The following is a 25,377-nucleotide window of genomic DNA, read 5'->3' as shown; positions in this document are numbered from 1 at the left end:
CCGCTGGAGGAGAGGCGGGGCCCCCAGGCTCTGACAGCAGGTGTTGGGCTCCTGTCCCTTCCTCCCCAGCTGCCCAGTGTGGAATCAGGGTGTCCCATGGGCCCATGGCAAGTCTCCTCGGGAACATGCTGGGGGTCGGGTCCTCAGATATTCAAGTTTATCGAGCAAAGCAACTTTCCAGTGAGTCACATCAGACATGTTACCATGAGTCTCAAGAACCAGGCACTCGATGAAAACTTGACTCGTGGCTGGTGGAAAGCCCTGTGGATTGAGAATACTTTGAGAAATATGTCTATGGGAAAAATGTCTGTTTCAATTGAAATTTTAAAAATGTGATCCCTGGGGGCAGACCGCCCTGTTTCTCCAGAGCGGTGGCAAGGGCCAGCACGTGATGTGAGGCTGGACAACTGTGAACACCTTGATTGCTAAGTAACTTTTGTCTGTGTATTAGAAGTAGATGAAGTGAGATGGTGCTGTCTCCTGAGGTTTAAAATCATGAGTTTTTGCATGGGTATTTGGGCAAGTCTGTATGCTTTTATATTAAAATGTTTGAGCTCCTGTGTTTCTGTATCTTAAGTTCATTATGCCTGGCCTGTTCAACAATAATTAGAAACAATTACATAATGTTTTGTTTGGTCTCCATGCTTACGTGTTGGAGTAAGTACCATTAGAACATAGATAAATGAATGGTGGAATAGGATGATTCTTTTCAACAGAGTCTTGGGGACAGCTTTACGTTGTAGCCAGAATTCTGGGTCCTTAGGTATTAGAAAATTCTGTGCTCAGCGATCACCTTGCCCATTTTATTAACTTGCCTGTTTTCTATGTAATTTGGAAATTGCAGTCCAGCCAGTGGACTAATGAAACTTGCATCAGGGAAAGCAGGGTCTGCGGGCCAGGGTGAAGCTTAGCGTTACTATAAAATTTGTTTCTCTTTCAATTTTCATTGTTTTCTCCCTCTCCTCTAAATTCATGCCAACCCTCAGCTTTTTTCCCCCGACACTTGCTGTAGTGATATTAATTGACAGGAGCAGAAATAATTTCAGAGTAAGTTCTCTCATAAATGAGGTAATTTCAGTCATTCCCAGGGGCATCTGACTTTTGCTTATAAACAGGAATTTACGTTAGGATCATGTCCTGGGTTGTGTAAGTTGATAATGTTGCTGGAGAGCAGTCAAGATGAAGGGGGCTCATGCCCATGTATTACAGTTAGTGTCTTAGAGGGCAGAAAACTTGTCGGGGGCCTCCTTTTAGGCCAGAAGGTTCACTAAGAGGAAGTGATGGCGGGATGAGAGGACACGTGCAGCAATAAAGGTGCCCTGGCCCCCGAAAGGGTGGTCTTCTGTCCCACTGCCAAGAGGGCCGGTTTCCAGGGAAGCTCTTCCTGGGCTGTGCTTCTCAGTCCTGTGGGACCAGCTGTTGATTTTCTACTGATGGTCTTGTTTTAGCCAAACTCAGGTCCTGAATTGATTTTGTCTGAAGATGAGAAAAGTGACCCTGAAGACCCGGAAGAGACAGAACTGGGCGTCATGGAAGATCAGCGCAGTGTAATCCTCCACCTCATCTCCCAGCTCAAACTTGGCATGGATTTGACCAAGGTAGGTGGGCGCATCCCCTGGGCTTGTGGCCGGTTGTCTGGGTGGCGTCTCTATCTCCAGGCCTGCGTCGCACACAGTCTCTGCGCTGTGTGAGATTGGGGAGGGTCAGAGCTGCAGTCAGACGTGTTCGTCCTGGGGATCGTTTGAGAGGATGCTTGACGGAAACCCTCATCCTCAGTGCGTGATGTGTGAGCCTTGGATTTGATTCTCTGGATCAACGCTACTACTCTCTGGGGCTGGAAAAGCCCGCCAGATGATAAGGCAAATTCTAGTGGGATTCCTGTGTCTCCTGCTGTGCCCTAAAGGGGGTTAAAGCGGACCTAGAGAGAGAGCCGTGGTGCATTGGCCACGGATAGAAAACGGGAGGGAGGAAGGGTGGGGGCAGGACTGAGGCCACCTCCTCTGGCTGCCGGCTGTGGGTGGCTCACTGGGGGCCCGGGCCTCACTGCCCACCTGGGGAGAAACAGCCTCTGGGCAGTAGATGCACAGCATCTCTTGTTGGTGCTGCGCCCGTCCTGGGGAGCCTCGTCCGGAGAACCCGGTATCCTCACCACTGATGGCCAGTTGATGGCCTGTGGAGGTCCTCCCCCACCTCTGGTAGTGGCTTTATTTGGGAGGCGAGAGAGAAAGGCGCTTTGTGTGCAGCTGAGAGGTGTGCGGGGTCGTGAGGGGCACTGTGCAGCGGTGGATGGTGCCTGGACTTGACTCCCTGGGAGGGCGGCATGAGAGTGGGGGTGCTGTGTGCAGAGACCAGGGCCGGTGCTGAGCTCGGAGTAGGTGTGTCGTATTCTCGTCCTGACTGTGCTGTGTCGTGTGCTGGTGGAGGGGCAGCTGCCCAGGAGGGGGAGACGTGACCAGTGGGGAGGGGATGCCAGGAATGGAAGCTTTGGATTTGGAAGGCTGGCCAGCACAACACGGACCTCCTCAAAGTAATTAGAACCAGTGAAGGCGCAGCCTTGAGGGTAGTGGGCTTGTGCTGCTGCAGGGGAGAGTCTGGGTCCCTTGAGCTCACCTCGGCCTGGGCTGGAGGCCAGAGAAGAGGAGGGAGGGGCCGGGCGTGAGAGGGTCTTTGAAGATGAAGGTGCCAACTCGGAGCCTCAGAGGTGAAAGAAGAGCCTCTTCTTGGTGAGGTTTTTACGGTTTGACGGCGATCGTGTCTGACTTGCCCAGGGCGGCACCATTTTCCACAGGACTGTGGGCGCCACCAAGGAGCCTGACCTGGAAAGGTCCCTTTCTCTGTCCTCCCCTGCCCTCTGCTTGGATCTGCCTGGCTCTGCATGCCAAGCTGACATCCCCGGCCTTCCCTTAATTTCAGATTTCTGACTGTGTACTTGGCATCCTCTTTGCTAGAGGAATCATTTAAGTCCTTGCCTTTCAAAAAGCTGCTTCTCTCTGATTTCTGTGGGTTGTGCAGACCACCCAGATGGAGCTGGAGTGAAAACCTGGTGGGGGGACGCGGGTGGTGACGTCACTAGGGTGACCCCGAATCACGGTCCCAGACTCTGGGTTCTGGCCCATTTCGTAGGTTGTGAAACCAATCGAGTAGGTCAAATGATCATTTCTCAGAAGTGAAATAAAATATATAGAAAGGACCAGAGCTTGCAGCACGTGAAACTTCTGAGTCCTGTGACCCACGTTGCTGGGTCACCACGTAGAAAGCATTCTCATCATGGGTCATATTTTTTAAATTTGTAACACACTGATGCAGAATCTGAGCGATACAGGGGAGAGGCTAAGTAACTGAAGTCCTCCAGGTCAGATGTGGAGAAACCCAACAAAACCCCGAGGGGACTGTGTCGTGGCTGGGCACGGGTCTCAGAGACTTGGCTTTCTCCTGTTTTAAAATATGGGAGTCACAAGAACTGTGCCTCTTCCTAAAAGAGCTCATGTTGTGTTTCTCCAACAGTCAGCTTTCAGAAAGGAAAACTTTTCCCGTCTACCATTTATTAGCTTATTTACTGGGGAGAGGCTGTTACTCAAGAACCCAGGGGAAATTTGATGAGCAGCAATTCTTGTGAGGAAGGGAGACCCTTCATTGTCTGGTGCAGTTTCTGGCCTTTTTTGGCCCTCCGTCGTCAGGATGTTGATGAAATTACGTCTCCTCACCTCTTGACTCTTGCCCGTGTCATCCAGCTGAGCTTGTGCTGAACTGGCAGGGGACGCACTTGGCCTGTCGAGCAGGCACCCAGGACGGGGAACCTTCCTGGATTCAAGGTTGAAGCTCTGGTCTCCCTGAAACCAGTGTGTGGCCCCATCTTTGCGGAGGTGGCCGATCCTGAGGCAGTCACGGGTCACCAGCCTAACCCAGCATCCTGTGCTAGGGGTGTTTGGAGTCTCCCCTCCTCCAGGTATCGCTCCACTGCCCTTTCCTGACGCCGTCAGCTCTTCTCTCCAAGTCTTGTTTTAACATGCCGTCAACCAAAGCCTGCTGCCTCTCCTGAGATGTTTGCCTTCTGTTAGAAGACCCAGTTGTAACCTGGCTTCCGCAAGCCTGTCTGTGTCATGAGGCGGCAGGTGTGTCACCTGGGCTCTCCCCAGCTCTGTCCTTCCAGGAGAGTTCTGCTGACAGAGGATGAGACCGCAGGCTCGGCCTTGACTGAGCAGAACGGCTTCACTAGAGCTCTCTGCTTCCTTCACCTCTGTGACTTACACAACCTCCCTGGGCATCAGTTTTCTCATCTGTGAAATGGGAGTGTCGTGCCTCCCCTCCCCCCTCCCATCGATGAGATGCCGCGCCCGGCTCAAGTGCTGTGAAGGGTTTAGGTTTGGAACATCCATTCTTATGACATGCTTCTTGTTTCATACAATGATTTCTCCTGTTTTTCTGATAACGGATAATTTACGGAAGCATCAGGAGGGACCTGGGGGCTGTGCTGGTCGTCAGAAAACTCGCCTTTTGTCTTCAGCTTCGTCACTGAAATCTCGTGTGACGTGTTGGTGTCTAACCTCTGCTGTCCTTGTTTTCCTCTGGCCTCTGGATGAGCGTGCGGATCCTGATTCCTGCCGCAGCCGGTGGACGGTGAGCGCTTGCTGTGTGCTCAGCAGACAAGGGCCGATTTCACACTCTCCCTTAGTCCTCACAAAAACCCCGGGGGTGGGTGTTCCTCCTTCCCCTTTTACAGCAGAGGTGCTGCGTCTTGGAGGGAGGTGCTGGACCAGGATGGCTCACAGCATCTGAGTCTCCTGCAGGCCGAGGTCTGGGACCTTGGGGCAGCATGCAAGTTGATTCCAACAGATACATCTCTCTCATTTTTTTATTGAAGTATAGCTGATGTACAATATTGTGTCAGTTTCTGGTGTGTAGCATTGTGATTCAGTTATACATGTATGTATGTATATTATGTGTGTGTATATATATTCATTTTCAGATACTTTTCCCTTATGGGTTATTACCAGACATTGAATATAGTTCCCTGTGCTAAATAGTAGATCCTTGTTACATGTTTTATATATAGTAGTTTGTATCTGCAAATCCCAAACTTCTAATTTATCCCTCTCTGCCTCCCCCTTTGGTAACCATAATTTGTTTCCTATGTCTGTGAGTCTATTTCTGTTTTGTAAATAAGTTCATTTGTATCATTTAAAGAATGAAATAATGCCATTTGCCATGGGACACTCTAGTCAGTATCTTGTAGTAATCTATAATAAAAAAGAATATGAAAAGGAATATATATGTATGTATATGGATGACTGAAACATGATACTGTACACCAGAAACTGACACAATGTAACTGACTGTACATCAGTTTAAAAAAAATGCTGTTTGCAGCAACATGGATGGACCTAGAGATGATGATACTAAGTGAAGTAAGTCAGACGGAGAGAGACAAATATATGATGTCACTTATATGTGCATCTCTCTGTATATAGTAAATATCTTCTTGGAAAAAGGAAAAGTAATCTCAAACTCTTTCCATCCCACGAAAGTCACAGTAATGCCTTTTGCTCTGTCCCAAGTACTGTGAGATGACTGTGAAGGGAGCTGGTGCTTTCAGGAAACCCAGGGGGGCATCCTGTCGGCTAAGTAGAGAACCCTTTGGCGTGTGAATTGGGTACCCTCCCTTTTGTACGCTGGATTTGTGTACTTCCTTTGGTTTCCTTGCAGGATTATGTAGATCAGTCTTGGTGTGTGGTACGGGCTCCCTTCCTTGCTTGTTTGCACTGATTGGGTTTTTCCGTACTAAGGACAGAGTATTATGTGGATGATTCTCAAGGTTATTAAGTTAACTGATGTTTCCTTGGAGAAATTGCACCTGCCTGGACCTTCCTTTGCAGAGGCCATGCTCCCTGCTGTGGAGAAGGTCTGACTGTCGCTCTTTCTGGGGCCCTTTGACTTTCTCTGTGGATGATGGTTTACTTCCAAGTTCTAAGAGCCCAACCTGCAGATTAGTTATTTACTTCTAGATTGATGCAACTTGAAATGCAACTAATTGTTCTCTGAGTGCCAAGAGCAGATCTTCTCTTTTTTTACCTTTCCACAAAGGAGTTCATTATCTTAATTGTGTTAATGGCAGAAAAGGCAGCCCTTAGTGACGGCACGATAAATCTGCAGTGGCGATTTCAGCCATTTGGATGCTATCAGTCTGAGTAGCTGGGCCATCGCTCACCTCTCTGTTGGAGGCAGTCAGTGCAACTAGTCCTCACCACTTCTTGACTCTGTGTCTTCAGTGTCCTCCGCTCAAGAAACAGATGATTAAGTGATTTATTTGCAAAGGGACCAAAAAAAAAAAAAGCAAGGAAATCATATGAGAGAGAGACAATCTACTTTAATAAGTATGTGCAGCCACTATGAAAACAGTATGGAGATTCTTAAAAAACTGAAAATAGAGTTACCACATGATCCATCAGTCCCACTCTTGGGCATATATCTGGAGAAAACTCTAATTCAAAAAGATACGGGCACCCCAGTGTTCATAGCAGCACTGTTTACAATAGCAAGCTAAGTGTTCACTGACAGATGACTGGGTAGAGAAGTTGTGATATATATATGGGCGTGTAAGAAATAGTATTGCATCAGTGTTAAACTTCCCCAGTGTGTGCACGCGCATGCGCGTGCGTGCGTGTGTATGTGTAATGAAATACTACTCAGCCATAAAAAAGAATGAAATAATGCCATTTGCAGCAACGTTGATGGACCTAGACATGATCTTACTAAGTGAAATAAGTCAGAGAAAACCAAATGCCATGTGATATCACTTATATGTGGAATCTGAAAAAAAAATGACATAAATGAACTTATATACAAACCAGAAACAGACTCACAGACATAGAAAACAAACCTGTGGTTACCAAAGGGGTAAGGCAGGGGAAGGGATAAATTAGGAGTTTGAGACTTGCAGATGCAAACCACTATATATAAACTAGATAAACAGGGTCCTACTGTAAAGCACAGGGAACTTTAGTTAATATCTTGTAATAACCTATAATAAAAAACATGAAAAAGAATATTTATATATGCATAGCTGAATCACTGTGCTGTACGCCAGAAACTAACAAAATGTTGTTAATCAACTGTCCTTCAATTTAAAACAAAAAGAAGATTATGATGTCTTGCCCAGAGTGGTCAGGGTGCTGGGTCTGAAAGGCGTGGATCTGGTGTTCTGCACAGACACCAACACGAGATGAAAGGGGAGGCAATCATCCAGCTCCCGGCCTGTTCCCTGCATCTCTGGGAAGTCGACTTTGCCCGGCTCTGACAAAGCCACAGCGTCGCTGTCAAGTATAGAATGTCTGCCAGGAGGGTCGGGCCTGCTGTGGCTGTGAGACCACGGTCCCTATGTCTTTAGTCTCAAGAGGGTTGTCTTTGAAAAGGGGTAAGTTCTCAGGTATCGCATCCATGGTAGAGGCTTTTTTTCCCCCTTTTCCTGTAACTCTCTATTTTCCTGTTGACAGTAGGGTTGCAAGAACAGTACAGAGAACTTCCACACCTTCCCCTTTATTGGCCCGTCATTAACATTCTGCCACTTTGTATTTTTCTGTCTTCTTCCCTCTTTCCCACTCTCTCCCTCTCCACTGCCTCTTCCCATCTCTCTCTCCTCTCTGTCTGCAGCCCCGCTGAGATACATGCATGTGTGTCTAGGTGTTTATATTTTAATGAACCATCTCGGAGGACGCTGCACATGAGACACTTCTCCCTGGCATCCATCAGTGAGGACCTCCTGACAACAAGGACGTTCTTGTACACAATACACTTGTCACACTGGGGACATTTTTATATAATTTTTTTAATTGAAGTATAGTTGATTTAAAATGTATTGGTTTCAGGTGTATAGCACAGTGATTTAGTTATACATACATACTGACTATAGTTCCCTGTGCTGTGCATTAGGACCTTGTTTTTTGTCTATTTTGTATATAGTAGTTAGTATCTGCAAATCTTGAACTCCCAGTTTATCTCTGCACCCCACCTTATGCCTCTGGTAACCATAAGTTTGTTTTCCTTGTCTCTGAGTCAAACAGACTCACAGAAACACTGTTTTGTCCATTTGTGTCACTTTTTTAGATTCCACGTATAAGTGATATCATATGATATTTATCTTTGACTTACTTCACTTAATATGATAATCTCTAGATCCATCCATGTTGCTAAAAATGACATTTCATTCTTTTTTATGGCTGAATAGTATTCCATTGTGTGTGTGTGTGTGTGTGTGTGTGTGTGTGTGTGTGTGTGTGTATACACACACACACACATATACATATATATCATCATCTTTAGTCATTTGTTGATGGACATTTAGGTTGCATTCTTGTCTTAGCTACTGTACATCACTGGCTACTGTAAATACACTGTAAACATTGATGCAATACTATTTCTTGCCTGTAGTAAAATTCCCCAGATTGTTCCAATAATGTTCTTTATAGCATTGATCAGAGTAGAATGAGCCCTGTAGGTACAACCATGGGGGTGTGTGAAGCGTGCAGTGAGGGAGGGTGGGTGGTCTAGCTCCGGAGCGGGAGCTGTTTCTCATTTAGACAAGGTAGGAGGGAGCATGTGTGTCTGTGGGGGCACTTCTGTGGGACTAGACTCACATCCTCAGTAATGGGGCCAATCACACCCCAAGGGATGGCCCTGGGGCCAGTCCATTCACCAGAAGATTCTGTATGAAGCACCAGCCTACTTCCTTGTACCTTCTGCCCATTTTTTCTCTCCCATCCTATGGGCCGGACTCCCCAGTGGCCCCTCTTCTCCACGGCAGCACTGTGGACGGTGCCCGCCAGCTGGCTTTGCCTCCTGGAGACCTGGGCCAGGCCTCTTCCACTCTCCTTCCCTGCCGTGATCGTGTTGGGGTTTATACAGAGACCTCCAAACAGATGCTCTTGGTGCTGCTTCCTGGTCTACCTGGACCGCTTTGATGGAGCACTAATGAACCCCAGTGTCTGAGTTTGTGGGGACACACTGAGCATCCCCCTTGGCTGCGCCTGATGTCCGGAAGTGTACGAAAAAGCCCTTCCATGCTGTTGTATTGCCGTCTCTAAATCATGGGGCGTAGAAGAGAGGGCTCGAGTTACTCGGGTGATGTTCTAGCCCAGATGAGCAGGGGAGAACATGACTCAGAACAGTCTCGTCCGCGAAGCTGGGTTGGCGTCCGTGCCACCCCTGCTGCCGCTTCCGGTTTCCTCGATGCTGTTTCCCCTAATTTGTCACTTGGGCCCGAGTCCAAAGGAGCTGTCCCCACTGTAAGCCATTAGGAACTTGCTGGACGGGAGCAGGTGGGAGCCTTGACTGTCCCTCTTCAGCTTTTTCATGGACTCACAGGGGTTCCTGTCTGGCTCTGTCTCCCCCGGGTGCAGGTGGTGCTTCCCACGTTCATCCTGGAGCGGCGGTCCTTGCTGGAGATGTACGCCGACTTCATGGCACACCCGGACCTGCTGCTGGCCGTGACCGCAGGGGCCACACCACAGGAGAGGGTCATTTGCTTCGTGGAGTATTATCTCACCGCCTTCCACGAGGGCCGCAAGGGCGCCCTGGCCAAGAAGCCCTACAACCCCATCATCGGCGAGACGTTTCACTGCTCCTGGGAGGTCCCCAAGGACAGGGTCAAGCCCAGGAGGACAGCTCCCCACGCCCCTGCTGGCCACGAACACCCGCTGGCTGACGAGCCTTCAAAAAACTACAAACTGAGGTTCGTGGCGGAGCAGGTGTCCCATCACCCCCCGATCTCCTGCTTCTACTGTGAGTGCAAGGAGAAGAGACTGTGCGTCAACACTCATGTGTGGACCAAGAGCAAGTTCATGGGCATGTCCGTGGGCGTGTCTATGATAGGGGAAGGTAAGCCACATTAGGGCGGAGGGCACTGGGCTCTCCCCAGGTGGCCTTGGTGGACCTGGTGGGTGACTGAGGATCGGTGTGTGTTCTCTGTTTTTATTTTGTTATGGAATTGATGGTGAGTGGGTGGGAAGTGGGGATGGGTTTTGCTATTTGGGGACCAGGTCCTGGTCATTTCCCAATGAGGCCGAGGAGTCGGGCTGGATGGGAGGCAGCCATCTGTCTGTCAGGCTGCCCACGTAGGGCATCACTGGCTACTCACGTGAGGGAGCCACCTTCCTTATACTTTCATTTCCGGCTCCGTATGAATATTGGAGTTGACCTCCAGTCTGTGCAGACACATTTTTGTTTATTCACTCTCACTGGTGTTCCTGCTCACAGGCAGTGAGGAGAATCGTGCCCCCCTATTCAAAACCTGCTTGTCAAAATTCCCGAGGCAAATCTCTGGATGCTGTGCTTGAGATTCTGAAGCAAGAACCCAGTATAGTCACACTTCTTGTGGGTTACATGTTCCTATTTTAGCAAATGGCTGTGAATGAAGTTTGTCATTGTTTGAAGAAAACGCTCATCATCCTTGTTAAATTCAGGCATCTGTGTTAGTGGTTCCTCAGTTTCTTTTGAGTCATAAACCCCTTTGAGATTCTGGCTGTGGATTCTCTTCTCAGGAAAAAAAATCCAGTGCAAAATTTTGCTTTCGGTTTTAAGAGGTACTTGACTACCTGAAGCCCTTCCAAAACCCTGTGAGCTGAGAACATCTTCCACTGACTTAGCACGCTTTTTTTTTCTTTTTAGCACCTTTAGTGTGGTATGTATGGTTCCTGTACAGTAAACCACATGTATTTCAGATGTACAGTTTGATGAATTTTGATAGATGTATATACACCCATGAAACAACCACTGCAGTCAAGATAGCTAACATTTCCATCACTCCCCAAGAGGTACGAATCACACTTTGATCAAGCGTCTACTAGATGCCTGTCGTTGTCTTAGGAGTGATGGGAGCTTGAATGAGCTAAACAAACAATCACTGTCTTCATGAAGCTGCTACTTCTCGTAGGGAAACAGTTATGTGGTGCATTGGAAGGTATTAATTCTATGGAGAAAACAGAGGCAGGTGGGGACGTGGGAATAGCGGGGAAGAGGGCTTTGGGATGGGATGGGGTGGCTGCTGGGAAGGCCTCACTGAGAAGGTGGCATCTGAACAGAGGACATGGGAGTGTGTCCAGTGGAGAGAATGAGGCAGAGGCCAGAGGCAGGGGTCCCGGCGTGGCCGGAACAGGAAGGTGGGGAGGGAGCTGATGAGGTCAGAGGGGTGACCGGCTGGATCACGTGGGGCCTTGGGGGTCACCGCCAGGGGTATTAGTTTTCACGCCAAGTGAGCTGCGAAGCCACTGAGGGTTTTGAGCAGAAGAGTACCATGATCTGACTTACAACTTAGCGAGATCCTTCCAGCTGCTTGTTGAAAATAGACCATCAGAGGAGGAAGGGGGTGGCGAGGAGACCAGTTTTAGGAGGTTATGATAACTCAGGCACGAGATAATGGTGGCTTGGACCAGGGTAGAGATGGTGGGAGAGGTAACACGTGGTAGGAATCTGGAAGTATTCTGAAGTAGGGAGGGCCAGCAGGATTTGATTTGCCTTCGGATCAGATGTGGAGTAGAAGAGAAAGGTGACACCAAGGCTTCTTTTTTTTTTAATGATATGACATAATCATTGGCTGTATTCCCCACGTTGTACGTTTCATACCTTTGACTCACTTATTTTGCAAGTGGACGTTTGTACCCCTTAATCGCCCTCAACTATTTCTCTCCTCCCATCTGGCAACCAGTGTTTGTTTTCTGAATCTATGACTCTGTTTCTGTTTTGTTTTTTGGATTCCGCATATAAGTGAAATCATAACGGTATTTGTCTTTTTCTGACTAATTTCACTAAGCTCAGTACCCGCTAGGTCCATCTGTATTGTCACAAATGGCAGAATTTCATTCTTCTTTTTTTCTAATGTCTGACTAATTCCCCGGTGTGTATATACCACATCGTCTTCATCCAGTCACCTGTAGGTGGACGCTTAGGTTGCTTCCATACCTCGGCCATTGTAAATAATGCTGCAGTGAACACAGGAGTGCATATATCTCTTTTAATTAGTGTTTTCATTTTCTTTGCATAAATACCCAGGAGTGGAATTGCTGAGTCATATGGTAGTTCTATTTTAAATTTTTGGAGGAACCTCCATACTGTCCTTCATAGAGGCTGCACCAATTTGCATTCCCACCAACAGTGCACGAGGGTGTTTCTCCACGTCCTCACCAACACATTGTCTCTTTGATGATGGGCATTCTGACAGGTGGAGACGATATTTCATGTGGTTTTGATTGGCATTTCCCTGATGATTAGTTAGGTTGAGCGTCTTTTCACACGCCTGCTGCATCTGCGTGTCTTCTTTGGAAAAAATGTCTATTCAGGTCCTCTGCCTATTTTTGAATCAGGTTGTTTGTTTGATGTTGAGTTGTAGGAGTTCTTTGTATATTTTGGGTATCAGCCCCTCACTGGATACCTCTGGGTCGGATGTGAGACAGGTGACACCAGGCTTTTGACCTGAGAGCTAGAAGATGGAGTAGCCGTTAACTGAGGTGGGGAGGCTGAGAGGGGACTGGTCTGGAGGGAGAGCCAGGAGCTGAGGCTGTGTTGGGGGTCAGCCGTTCAAGAGGAAGGCTGGAGCAGACGATGTGCACCCAGCCTGGAGTTCTGGGCGGAGGTCCCGGCCGAGCTTAAAACTTGTCATTTAAGGCCTGGGGACTAAGGAGATCGCCGAGTGAGCCCGGATCCCCGCAGCCTCCGGCACTAAGAGGTCCAGAAGACGAGGAGCGCCAGCCAGGGAGACGGAGGAGGAAGAGATGGAATGTTTTCTGCAAGCTGAGTGACGAAGGGGTTTCAAGGAGGAGAGGGGGTGATAACTGAATTAAAGGATGTGGGTGAGTCTGAGAAGATGAGAACTGAGAACTGAGATTTGGGACCATGAAGCTCTTTGGTGACCTTGACAAGGGCTGTCAGTGGATGGCATGAGGGAAAATCCGACGGAAATCAAGTCAAGGGGGAGGAGGAGGACAGAAATAGGGGACGCTAAGTACAGACTGCTCTGCCTCACTTGTTTCAGGGCCGCTGTGCTGTTGAGGGACAAAACCACTTGTGGGTTCCGCCCCTCTGCTCTGTCTCTGGGCTGCAAGTCTGTGCTCTGAAACGCTCACCCTCCAGAACCCGCAGGTGAGCCCATACCAGTGTCGGGCCTTCGTGGGTTCTGCCAGGCACCACCGTTTCAAGGTGAAGCCAGCTGACGCTGCACTGATCGCACCTTCCTCTCAAGGGTCAGGTCAAGAAATTCACCAGATGGAGATTCATCCATTTGTGAAGGAGGCCAGGGACTCACTGTCACCAGGGTGACCTCGAGTCACCCCATTTTAGCTTTTCTCTGTGATTCAGAAGGGGGTGGGTTGTGTGTGTCGATGGACACGTTCCTCAGTAAATAAGCCACGGCAATAATGATCAGTATCCCCCCTTTGTAAGCTCTTCTGTGGAAATAAACATCGCCACCACTTTGCAGTCAGGAAGACTCCCAGACTGGATGAGTTGGCCGAGCTTGCACGGCTGTCATAAAAAGGGAGAGTGGTGTCAGAAGGGTCTTTCTTCTTAAGGAGGAGTTGTTATCAGTGACAGCCTGACGATTGAATCTTGTCGCCAAAAGAGGGTTTATCCATCTCTCAAGCCCCAGGGTCTCCAGCAGAGGGGGGCTCAGCCGCGAGGTGGGCGTAGGGAGTGAGCAGTGTGTGCATCACTGACCTGTTAACCTTGAGCTTCCGTGTAAGACTTCATTTCCAAAAGGCTTCGGTTGCTTCCAAATGCTCAGCCGACCTTTGATGAGTCCAGCTGCCCCTTACTTTACAGACAAGGACCTAAGGCAGGCACCTTGTGCAAGGGCACCTGTGTGACACTGCACAGTGTCTGTCCTCCCCTCATCATGACCGGGGACAGAGGCTTCAGGAAGGGGCTGGCTGCTCTTTGGGGCAGGGACCTTCTGTCATCAACTCACCTCTGATCACTGGATGAGAAGTCAGAATCGAAGATCTAGGAGTCCCAGGAGGCCACAAGCCCTTGAATCTAGAGTTGGGGGGTGAGCAGCAGATGGAGGGGCAGGTGAGGTGATGGCTGGCCAGGGGCGTCAGGGTCCCCCCGGGGGCATAGCCAGGGCATTGAGGCCTGTCTCCCCAAAGCTGAGGAGGTGAACTTGACTCAGCTGTGCTACCGCAGAGCAGGGGTAGAGTGTGAGAATGGGGCTTTTTCCTCAGGCCTCTATTCTGATCCTCCCCTCAGACTCCTCCCCAGAAGCCCCGGCAGGAGCTGCCCCTGCGAGGAGGCGCCGTTTGGGTCAAAGCCACAGGCAGGTTCCAGCAAGGCCATGGACTCAGGAGTGCTGGGAGCGGGAGGCTCAGTCTGCCTGCCTCCGGAGCCCTTCTGCTCAAGGCTGGGAGACTCCTGCAAGGTCGCTAAGGACCCCACGCGGGAGGTTTACGTTTGCGCTGATGTGTGCGCTTGGTTTGCAGTGGGGACCGAGAGTGACGCTCATCTTGGTTTTTAAAAATACTTTTTAAATTTAAATTTAAGTTTAAATTTGTTTAATATTTCTAATGGAGATACTGGGAATTCAACCGAGGACCTTGTGCCTGCTTAAGCTCTACCTGAGCCCTACACCCCCCTCCCCAAATCTTGATTTTGACGTAACACCCTGAGATTTGCTCTGGTAAAATCTTCCCCTTCATTTAAAGCCCCACATCGGTACTCAGGAGCTTCGTCTCATTCTGTCTGATTTCGTTACTTAGTCTCAATTTCCCATGTAATGTGTTATTTGAAGATGACACAGGCTTGTTTGTTGGAGAGGCGGTGCGTTGGGGCTGTTCCCACCTTGCGATGGTACCGACACCTGCGTGAGCAGACACCCGCGTGTGCGCGTAGAGATGCCGCTTTAGATGTGCTGACTTCCTCATCCATCCCGTACGGCCAGGAGCTGCGGCAGGTCCGTGGGTCTGTAACTGTTCATCCTCCATCTGGGAAGTGAGCAGTGTTGTTCCGTAGACCAGGCAGTGACCGGGACAGGGAGCCCTGCCCTCGGGGGCCGGCGTCCTCCCGGGTGAGTCAGATGGAGAACAGGAAGAGGGCTTCCCGGGGTCCGCAGTGAGGTGGTGAAGTTGGAGCGAAGGAGACAAGGCAGCTGGACCCAAGAGTGGGCGCTGGCCGGGCGGGGTTGGGGCTGCAGTTGTCATTGGGACGACCTCGGTGAGGGTGGAGCATTTGAGGGAAGGCTGGAAAGAGGGGAGGGAGCAGCCATGTGGCTGGTCTGCTCCAGACGAAATAACAGCAAGTCCAAGTGCCCTGAGGCAGGAGGCCAGTGTGGCTGGAGCCCAGGGCGGAGAAGGGGCCAGATCCTGGGGATCTGGGGACTTGGGAGGACTCGGGCCTTTACTCTGAGTGAGAGGAGCATCAGTGGAGGGTGGGAGTGATTTTAGCAGCTTCCGCGTGGCTGCCGCCTGAACAGACTTGCAGCGGGGAGAGCCCAGTGGCAGAGTGAGAAGTAGAGAGGTTGTGGTTGGTTTTTTTTTTTTTTTTTTTGATAGGGGTGGGTAATTAGGTTTATTTATTTTTTTAAGTGAGATACTGGGGATTGAACCTACACACACACATCCACTTGAAGTTTTATACGTACATACATGAGCTTGTCTTTTAAATGATTGCCCTTAGGCTGTGGCATATGTGGCTACAATAAAATGCTTTTCTCAGGTGCTGCATCTTACCTTGAATTCTCCCAGGTTGCCACACTGAGATGGCCTTCCCTCCCCTTGTGGTCCTTGCTTTGATGCTCAGAGGCTTGAATGTGACCCTGTGTAGCCAACCCCATGAGGATGTCCCCCCCCTACCCCAGGAAGGAGGCAAAGGCCCCACTCAGCACCCACCCGCACTGCGGGGGAGACGAGCTCACCCAGCTGTTCTTGAGACCCCTTCCCCCCCCAGCCTGCAGGACAGTGCCCAGCAAATGGCACAGCCTCTGAAGTGGGTCTTGGGGGTGGGCAGTTCTAGTAAGAGCAGTGACACGTCTGCCCACGAGTGTCCCTGCTGTCCAGCCCGCAGACCAGTTCCCCAGAGTTGCTTTCTTTCCACGGTCAACGTCCTGTTGGCGTATTTTGGTTCCTTAAAATGTTTTAAATGTATCACTTTGGAGATCTTAATGCTTGGCTCTATGTTTATTGATTAAATCAATCTGTGGGATTTAAAGTGAAAATCTCCCAGCCTGGGGACTGACTGTGACCCAGGAGTATTGATCAGTTGGCATTTCTCAGCTTCTCCCTGCTCTCCGGCTAATTAAAAGGGAGCTTTCATGTGTGATCCCAGTTGCAAGTCTGGCTTTAATATAGTCTTTTATTCATATTAGGGACAGACTTTTTATGCAACCCTGAAAAAAACAGTTCGTCCTGAGAAATCATAATTTCCGGTGATTTAATGAGTGAGGGCATATTTATGGATTTTCAGAAAAGAGCCAGGAGTGTAGTCTCGCCAGTGCCTTCCAATTAGCCTTCTTTCGGGCTTGCTTTCCAATTTCTGTGGACTTGCGGGAAATTTCACCTTTGTTTGGAAGAGTTCTTTTTTTTTTTTTTTGTCTCTTTTGTAAATTCTTTTTTTAATTGATGTGTAGTTGATTTATAATGTTAGTTTCAGGTGTACAGCAAAGCAAGTCATTTATACATATACATACATACATACATACATATGTATTTTCTGTTTCTTTTCCATTACAGCTCATTACAAGATATTGAATACAGTTCCCTGTGCTATATAGTAGGTCCTTGCTGTTTATCTATTTTGTATATAGTAGTGTGTCTCTGTTAATCCCAAACTTCTAATCTATCCCTCCCTCCCTTTTCCCTACTGGTAACCACAGTTTTCTATGTCTGTAGGTCTATTTCTGGTTTGTAAATAAATTTGTATCTTTTTTTTTTTTTTAGAATCCACATCTAAGTGGCATCATATGATATTTGTCTTTCTCTGTCTGACTGGCTTGACTTTATATGATAATCTCTAGGTCCATCCATGTTGCTGCAAATGGCATTCTTTTTTATTGCTGAATAGTATTCCGTTGTATAAATATACCACAGCTTCTTTATCCAGTCATCTGTCAGTGGACATTTAGGTTGCTTCCATGTCTTGGCTATTGTAAATAGGGCTGCTATGAACATTGGGGTGCAGGTGTCTTTTCAAATTAGAGTTCCCTCTGGATGTATGCCCAGGAGTGGGATTGCTGGATCATATGGTAAATCTACTTTTAGTTTTTTGAGGAACCTCCATACTGTCCTCCATAGTGGCTGCACCAAACTGCATCCCCACCAGCAGTGTAGGAGGGTTCCCTTTTCTCCACAGCCTCTTCAGTATTTATCATTTATGGACTTTTTAAATGATGGCCATTCTGACTGTGTGAGGTGATGCCTCATTGGAGTTTTGACTGCATTTCTCTGATAATTAGCTAAATTACGCACCTTTTCTTATGCTTGTTGTCCTTCTGGATGTTGGAAGAGGTTTTTCTGAAAGTGAGCGGGAGGAGGCTGCCTCCCACCTGTCCCCTCATCCCCGAGGTGCGTACCCCACCACCAGACAGTCATTTCTTCTTTGTTCCCAAGTGGAAACACTGCTGCTCAGAATTCACCTATCAGAGAGTGAGGAGTGATTAGGATAGAAATTTCGGGGTTCGGGCGGTATATGGGGCCATATGTGTTTAGCTGAGTTCAGTATTGCCTTTACATCCTTAACCACAGCCCCGTGAGGCTCAGGTACCATTATCCCTGCATCATGGATGAGGCATCTGAGGTGCAGACAAGTTCAGGTCACCAGGCTGGCAAGTGACGGAGGACATGGAATGGTCCTGTAAGATTTCGTCTAGGTCTTTCAAAAAAACTGTGGCATGTGTTCCCTGTAAATATGTTCTAAAAAACTGTCAGTTGTGTAACCCTGCCTCACATGGTTTATATTTGTGGATGAGACCAGGAAGGCTCGGCATGTGGCCCTGTCTGCAAGGAGAGGCCGCTGGCAGGATGTTCAGGTGGGCAGGGGTCCCCAAGGTACTGCCAATGAAAGGCTGGAGGGTTGACCACAGAGGGGGACAGCGTAGACATCGGGGTGAGGTGGTGCTGTCAGGGGACACGTGGGCCACCTGGGAGGATTCTACTGCCACATGGTCCAGTAGCACAGGGGTCAGGGATGGGGGCATGGAGAGCCGCCTTCTCTGGGCCCTGGGGGGCGGGGAGACTGAGGGACGGCTCCTCTGTGGGTTCTTAGGGCCTCTGCAGCTGCCACAGCTCTGAGAGGATGAGAGTGCGCTGGCACGCAGGGAGCCAGAGGCTGGTGAGCAGAGGTGGGGCAGGGAGGGAAGTCAGGTGGCCTCTCTCTTCAACTTTCACTTCCTGTTCCTGTGGTCTGTGGGTGTTAAACCGGTTTGCCATTGGCAGCAACTTCCCACCTGCATCGCTGTCTTCTTTTTTTTTTTAAAGTAAACCTTTTTTTTAAGGGGTTGGGGAGAGGTAGTAGGTTTACTTGTTTATGTTTTTTGATGGAGGTACCAGGGTTTGAACCCAGGAACTTGTGCATGCTAAGCACGCGCTCTACCACTGAGCTATACCCTCCTCCCTTTGCTGTCTTCTTAGCAACTTAACTTAAGAAAACAGTGTTCCAGACTTGGCCTTTCTTCTCCAAAGGTCCTAAGCAGAAGCCGTACGAACCGACAGATCAGTGCCAAATTCTCTCAGACTCAGATCCTCCCTTACCGGTCGGTATCCTGGGACCAGACCTCCAGGGTCACCGGGAGCAGCTCTGTTCCCTGAGTCTGGGAGGAGGGCCGGGTGTCAGAGAGAGCGGGGGCTGGAGGCTTGGCTTTGAGGGAGATGGTTTAATCTGACTGTGAGGGCTCCGGCAGGTCCAGGGAGTGGGGAGGAGTCTGTGTGCTGTGATATTCGGGGTACTTGGTGCAGTGGAGTCCTGCCAGTGTGCATGCGTGTTATGGGTGTTCATTATACCCCTGGTTGGGGGAGAGACAGAGTTAAATGTCGCTGTGGTACCCCTCCCAGTCCTGCCCAAGGGATTATGGGTGACCCCTGGGTTGGCTTTTTCTTGTCGGGGGTGGGTCTTAGGTCCAGCCTGGGCCCAAGTGTGTGAGCGCCCTGCCACATTAGGGGAGAGCAAGACCCCTGGACACAGCGAGCCGGTCCGCTGAGGCTCACACTCCTGCTGTGGGTCAGCAGGACTGACATTGCAGGACTTAACTGGGAGTGAGGTGGCTGGTTCCGGACAAGCCTAGTGTGTCTGTAAACTGTGGCTCCTGGGCAATTCGAGGGTAAATGGAATTACACTGGAACACATCCTCACAGTGGCTTCAGAAACTCAGCGTTGGTGACTCCTCTGTGCAGTGTTGTCTCATCTGTCCCCAGGCTCCCAGGCTAGCTTCCAGGGTAACAGGAACACATGCACCGTGTCCTCTGCCAGGGACACTCCCGCTCTCCTTAGATGCTTGTCTAGCCTGAGACAGAAGCACCGACTGGCCAAGTTACTTCAGCTCTCTGAGTTTCCTGTGCCTCATCCTTATTTAAAAAGGATGATAACCAGTGAGTGCCCTGTTGGGTAGTTGTGACACTTAAGGGACAATGCCTGCGAAGCCCCCAGAAATGCCTGGCGCCCAGAAAAGGGTCCTTGTGGATGCACGGAACCCGCCCCTCACTCTTCCCAGAGAAAGAGCTGGAAGCCCAGGGCGGGGGTGTCACTAACAGCCCTGCTCACGTGTCGGGACGAAGGTTTGGTTTGCTTGCTCAGAGCAAACCTCAGAGGGCAGGGCCCTGGTCCCCTGGCCTCTGCCAGCCTGCATGGGCCCCAGAGTGACTTGAAATGCTGGCCCTGTGGGTGCCTGACCAGAAGAGCTGGAGCAAGGGCTGGATTTCAGTGCAGGGACTATATAGCAGCCCTGGGAGATGGTGCCTTTGGGGGTGGTCACGTCGGCCTTTGAGAACTTGATAAAAGCAGTGGCCCTTGTCCCAAGAAAAAGAGACAAACCCACGAAATTCTGCTCTGCTTCAGGAGGATCAGACCTCTCCAAGCCTAGTGCTTGGATCCTGGGGTAGGGAACCCCTGATCAAGGGGCGGGTGGCTTCCCCCGGGTTGTGACCACAGCTGTCCAGTCTGGTTTCACCGACTTTCTGAGAACTTTTGAGTTTGTTTCTGTGGCTCTCAGGATAAAAGTGTGCTTTTCCCAAGTTTAAAGGTCTGGCCCCAGTGGATCCGGCAGCCTCCCCACCTATACCTGCCACCTCCCCTTCTGCATGGGTCCCTTTGCTCAGCCCCTCGTGCTCATCGGGCTCCTTCCTGCCACAGGGCCTTTGCACAGGCACTTCCCCTGCATGAATACTTTCCCTCCTTTCTTCACTTACTCACCTCTTATCCAGCTTGCCTGTCCCTTCCTCAGGGAACCTCTCCTAGTCAGCTGCTCCTGGGTCCCCGGGCACCTGGCCCTCCCACCTCACGATTACAATTTTGTTTGGTGATTCATTAATGCCCATCTTTCTGTTCTGCTCCTTGAGGGCAGAGAGTGGGTCTGTCTGGTTCCCCTTGTGTTCTCGGTGGCTCCCACACAGTAGAGATGCAATGAACAGATGAATGGCAGGCGGGTGGCCAGAACTTTGCAGAGGTGGGAGGTGTGACGTCCATTGTGGGAGCGTGTTTGGTCTGTCATGGCCGTGTCTCCTGGTCCCTGTCGCCCTTCCTTGTGTGCCTAACTGCCGTCCTCTCTCCTCGGAGGTGTGCTGCGGCTCCTGGAGCACGGGGAGGAGTACGTGTTCACCCTGCCCAGCGCCTATGCCCGGTCCATCCTCACCATCCCCTGGGTGGAGCTTGGAGGAAAAGTCAGCATCAGCTGTGCCAAGACCGGGTACTCAGCAACAGTGATATTCCACACGAAGCCCTTCTACGGGGGGAAGGTCCACAGGTAGGAGGCGGCCGGGCAGTCTCCTTCTTTGTCTTATTTCTGCTCCGGGTTTCTTCTCTCCAGCAGAAGATCAGGTTCCAGTCATGGCATGAGTTGAGAATCAAGAGAAAGTTAACAGATCTTTTTCCGAGGACGCGTCTCATGTGGCTGTGTTCTGAACCCTCCTCAGTCTACACTTACAGTGGCATCGCTGGTGGTGTGTTGGCAGAACATGCCCCCGAGAGTAAAGGGCATCTGGTTTTTGTGAGCTCTCCCTCCTGAGGGCGCAGCCGGCCCTCGTGGGTGCGCTGAGCTCTGGGCGCTGCTGCGCTCAGCATCTCGCATCCTCTGTGAGCACAGGACCGATTCTTCCCATTTAGAGGCTGAGAAGCAGATGCTAAGAAACTGAAGGGAGAGGCCCGCCATTTGAGGGACGCATGAATGGTTCCACTTATAAACCCCCCGTGGAGCAGATCTCTGATAAGCCAGCTCCCATCTTTGCTCCTTTTCTTGGAAAGCTTTCCTGTGTGGCTTTCACAGGGGGTGTTGGAGTGTCCCCTGGAAAGTGGGCACCTCCGTGGCCGTTTTGGAGCCAGACGCCCTGGCTCACAAGGGCTGATCTTGTGCATTTCTCCCCAGCTCTGCGGTCTCTCGTGCCTCCGCGGTGGGAGCAAGCCCCTGCTGTGGGGTGGGGTGGGGGGCCCGCTCCACAGAAATTGGCAGATGCTGACCAGAGGTGTTTCTCTCCGGGAGAGCCCGCTGTTCAGCCTGCCCCAGCGTCTCACTGACACCCGTGCGGTGGGTGCAGCCAGGAGGGTTCCTGATGTCACCCGTGAGCCTGGGTCTAGTCCTCCAGGACCTGTGGCTGTGTTTGGGCTTGGGAAGGCTTCCAAGCCTGTGTTTGAAAACTCCAAACTCATCCTGAGCACAGCCATTAGGAAAAAGAGGAGCTGGACTCCTACACTTCCTGTTTCTGCTGCTGCTTTGCAGCGGCTCCTAGATCTGCTCGCCCAGGGCTGAGACCAGACCCCCCTCGGGCCGGGCAGGTGAGGCGTGAGGTCACAGGTCTCCACCAGGGCCCCGGAAAGCCGGGCTGAAGGAGACGGACCTTGTTCAATGACTGAAAAAGTCTTTTACACTCTTTTGGTGGTTGAACTGTAGCACGATTAGATGCTGTCTGGGGGAGGAGAAGGGTATATTTTGTTTTTCCTGACCTGTGGGATTTCTACCCCAATAATAACATCCTATCAAAACCAAGAGATTAGCATTGCTGTGTTACTGCTAACTAATTTACAGGCTTTATTCAAAGCTCACCAGTTTTCCCAACAGTGCTTCCTTTTTCTGCTCAAGGATATGAGATCACATAAAAGCTAGCCTGAGCAAAAGGGGGAAAAACCCACAGAAAAAAAATCTCTAAATGTGTGTTGTGTACCCCCCCCCTTTTTAATGGAGGTACAGGAATTGAGTCCAGAACCTCACACATGCTAAGCACACGCTCTCCCACTGCGCTAGACCCTCCCCCTACGTGTGTAGACCTTGTGAAGTCAGCCTCAGCTCTGATAACCTAGCGAAGATGTTCATTCGACTGTCGGTTAATTCAGGGTCACAGCAGAAGTGAAACACAACCCGACCAACACCATCGTGTGCAAAGCCCACGGGGAGTGGAACGGGACCTTGGAGTTCACGTACAACAACGGCGAGACCAAGGTCATCGACACGACCGCGCTGCCGGTGTACCCCAAGAAGATCCGCCCCCTGGAGAAGCAGGGCCCCATGGAGTCCAGGTGGGAACCAGGCCCTGTGCGCATCTCCAAGCTCCACAGTCCTCAGCCCTTGACCCGAGGGATGTGGGGGGGCTTTGAGAGCTCAGCTAAGGGGCGGGGCGGGTGGAGCTCGGTGGTACTGTGCTTAGAGGGCACGAGTTCCGGGGCTCAATCCCCAGGACCTCAATTAAAAAAATAATAGAAAAAGTTCAGCTAATGGAAGTGCACCAGGAATCTCTTTAGATCCTTGGGGGTCCCTGTGTGTCACTAAGGAGTAGCTCCTTGGTGGTTTCCAGTCTAGTTGTTCTGCAGTCACAGGGTGGAGCCCTCAGTGAGCAGACTTTGATGTTTGTCAGCTCTGCTGGCCTGTTGCTTAATTGGAAAGCTAAGTACAGAGAGAACAATGCAGTGAAGATCCTTTTTTTTTTTCTTACCAGATTAGCAGCATAATTTTTTTAAAAAGTTCAGTGCCGGCAAGGGCGTGGTAACAGCGACACTCCGTGCCCCATGTGCTTCTGGTGGGTGGTGTGCAGCCAGCAGCTGAACCTTGTACTCCACTGCTGAGAATCCAGTCTAAGGGAGAATTCTTCAATTCAGAAAAGATTTCAAATATGGAAATTGGGTATTTTTTTAGAAAAGAAAACTAAACAACAAAAGAAAGGGACAGTCCCCCATCTAACTGCGGCGATTGGGGAACGATTGTAAGTGGGTGATGTAGGACCCGCTGTACCATGTGAACAGACTGTAGCCTCTGATGCGGACCCTGGTGCAGAAGCAGAACGTTCTTGGAATGTGCCGTTTACATTTTTTAATCCAGGAGGTCAGCCCGCTGTGGGCCACAGGCCGTATCTAGCCTCGGGCTGATGTGTGAGAAGTTCTGTGGGAGCACGGCCACGCGGGTTCGTGGGTGCGCTGCCTGTGGCCGGCCTCCTGCTACAGTGACAGATTAACAGTTGCCACCGAGACTGTCCGGTAGAGCCTCAGACGTTCACTGTCTGACCCTGGACGGAAAGCTGGCCCTGGCTCTTACTCAGAGCATGCTGCTCTTTGGAAAGATGATGTAGGAGGATTAACATGAAATGATGTACAATGCTGTAAGAGAGTTTGCTATTATAAGAAAAGTTTGTAACTTTATAACTGAGTTTAAGAAACAAGCGGCAGCAGGGTCCTGGAAACTTTGTTGTAGGGTTGGCACACTGTCTCCTCCCCCACCTCCCTGGCCTGTTCTAGCTGGTCTTTCCCCTCCCAAGTCAGCTGCCAGGGTGCAGTAGAAACAGCAGGGACGGTGAGGCTGTGGGACCTGGCTTTCTACCCTTTCCCAGAAGTTTCTCCAGCTGTAAGCCAGAGCCAGGGTGCCACTCTCCTTGGGCCTCTGCGTGGTGGGGTGCGGGGTGGCGGACGGGCTGGGCCTACAGCTGGAGCCTGGCCCTGGGCAGTTCCTGGACTCAGATCCCCCAGGAGGGCTGCGGCCCTGGACGGGCTGGGCACTCTGCCTGGGGCTCCCTGGCCTGGGATTTAATGAGCAGCGTCTGCTCACCGCCCGGCCACATGTCTGCAAAGCCAGGAAGGGAGTGCTCGCTGCTGAGAAGTCAGGTGGTTCCCTCTGTGCGGGACCTGGGCTTGTCCTGATGCGTGGACGTGAGGCAGTGTGGAAGTGTGCTGTCCACCTCAGTGCCTGTCCCCAGCCTCCAGCGTGGCTCAGAGGCGGCCCCGGGGGTTCTTGATGAGGGAGGTTGCTGGGCAGGTGGGGCAGGCAGGGGCCCGTCTGGGCTGCCTTCTCCAGTGGTGAGTGAGTGAATGTGTAGACAGTGGGAGGTGACGCATCCCACAGTGTCTGTAACTCCTAGTGCCAGGCTCCCTCTGGGAGAGCGGCTGCTGTCCGTGTCCATCAGCCTGCTGACCTTGTGCAGGTCACTTCATCTCACGTGGATCTTGATTTTCTCTCCTTTAAAATGGGATGAAAATATTGCGTCTATCATTGGGGTGTTGTGATGATCAGCTGAGCTGATCCATATGTAAATGCTTAGAAACATGCTAACTGCCGGGTGAGGGTCTGCTGCTGTCGTCACTGAACGGGTCCCGAGACGCTCCGAGCCCAGGAGGGCGAGCTGGTCAGGGCCGGAAGAGTGGGGGTTCAGGTCTGGGTGCAGATCCTGCTCCAGGGCCTGGGCCCCTCCTCGCCCAGGACCGCAGCCTCAGCCCGGGTCCACGCCTGACTGTCCCCCTCTCGCACCCCCAGGAACCTCTGGCGGGAGGTGACCCGCTGCCTGCGGCTGGGGGACATTGATGCGGCCACCGAGCAGAAGCGGCGCCTGGAGGAGAAGCAGCGCGCGGAGGAGCAGAAGCGGGAGAACCTCCGGGCGCCCTGGCAGCCCAAGTACTTCATCCAGGAGGTACCGCGGCCTCGGCGGGGCGGCGGGTGGGCCCGGGAGGCTTGGGCGGCGCGCCCCCCGCTCCAGCTGCGCCGGCGGTCCCAGGCGCCCGCTGCGAGGCCAGGAGTGGGGCCGCGGAGCTGAACGCCATCCTGGTCAGAGAAACATCACAGCCCTGCTGCTCCATCTTCAGCAATAAGTTAGTCGTGAAGCCCCTCACGGCCCATCTCCACCCCTGGCTGGGCTGGAACCTTCCAGCTCCTGTGGGCGAAGGGGATGGAGGCCCCGGGGGGCCCACGTGGGTCCCCGCCTCACGTGCTGCTGCTGGGCGTGGCGTAGG

The 25,377-nt window shown here is 51.1% G+C and overlaps 1 protein-coding gene across 9 annotated transcripts in view; it reads left to right on the top strand.

Annotated features, from left to right (window-relative positions):
- The window catches only part of OSBPL10 (oxysterol binding protein like 10), a 268,111-nt gene that overhangs the window by 239,571 nt on the left and 3,163 nt on the right, over window positions 1–25,377 (top strand). For all 9 annotated transcript variants that reach the window (XR_012060505.1, XM_072940921.1, XM_072940918.1 and 6 more), the window contains 5 exons: window positions 1,449–1,598; window positions 9,393–9,870; window positions 20,737–20,923; window positions 22,504–22,686; window positions 24,905–25,058. Coding sequence is in view for 8 of the 9 variants with exons in the window: in XM_072940921.1 (XP_072797022.1) it covers window positions 1,449–1,598; window positions 9,393–9,870; window positions 20,737–20,923; window positions 22,504–22,686; window positions 24,905–25,058 (1,152 nt within the window). In the remaining variant the exon portion in view is untranslated. The remainder of the gene's footprint in view (window positions 1–1,448; window positions 1,599–9,392; window positions 9,871–20,736; window positions 20,924–22,503; window positions 22,687–24,904; window positions 25,059–25,377) is intronic.

This window comes from Vicugna pacos, chromosome 17 (genome assembly GCF_048564905.1).
Source record: "Vicugna pacos chromosome 17, VicPac4, whole genome shotgun sequence".
Classification (NCBI taxonomy): domain Eukaryota; kingdom Metazoa; phylum Chordata; class Mammalia; order Artiodactyla; family Camelidae; genus Vicugna; species Vicugna pacos.
This window is presented reverse-complemented; position numbering and strand designations above follow the sequence as displayed.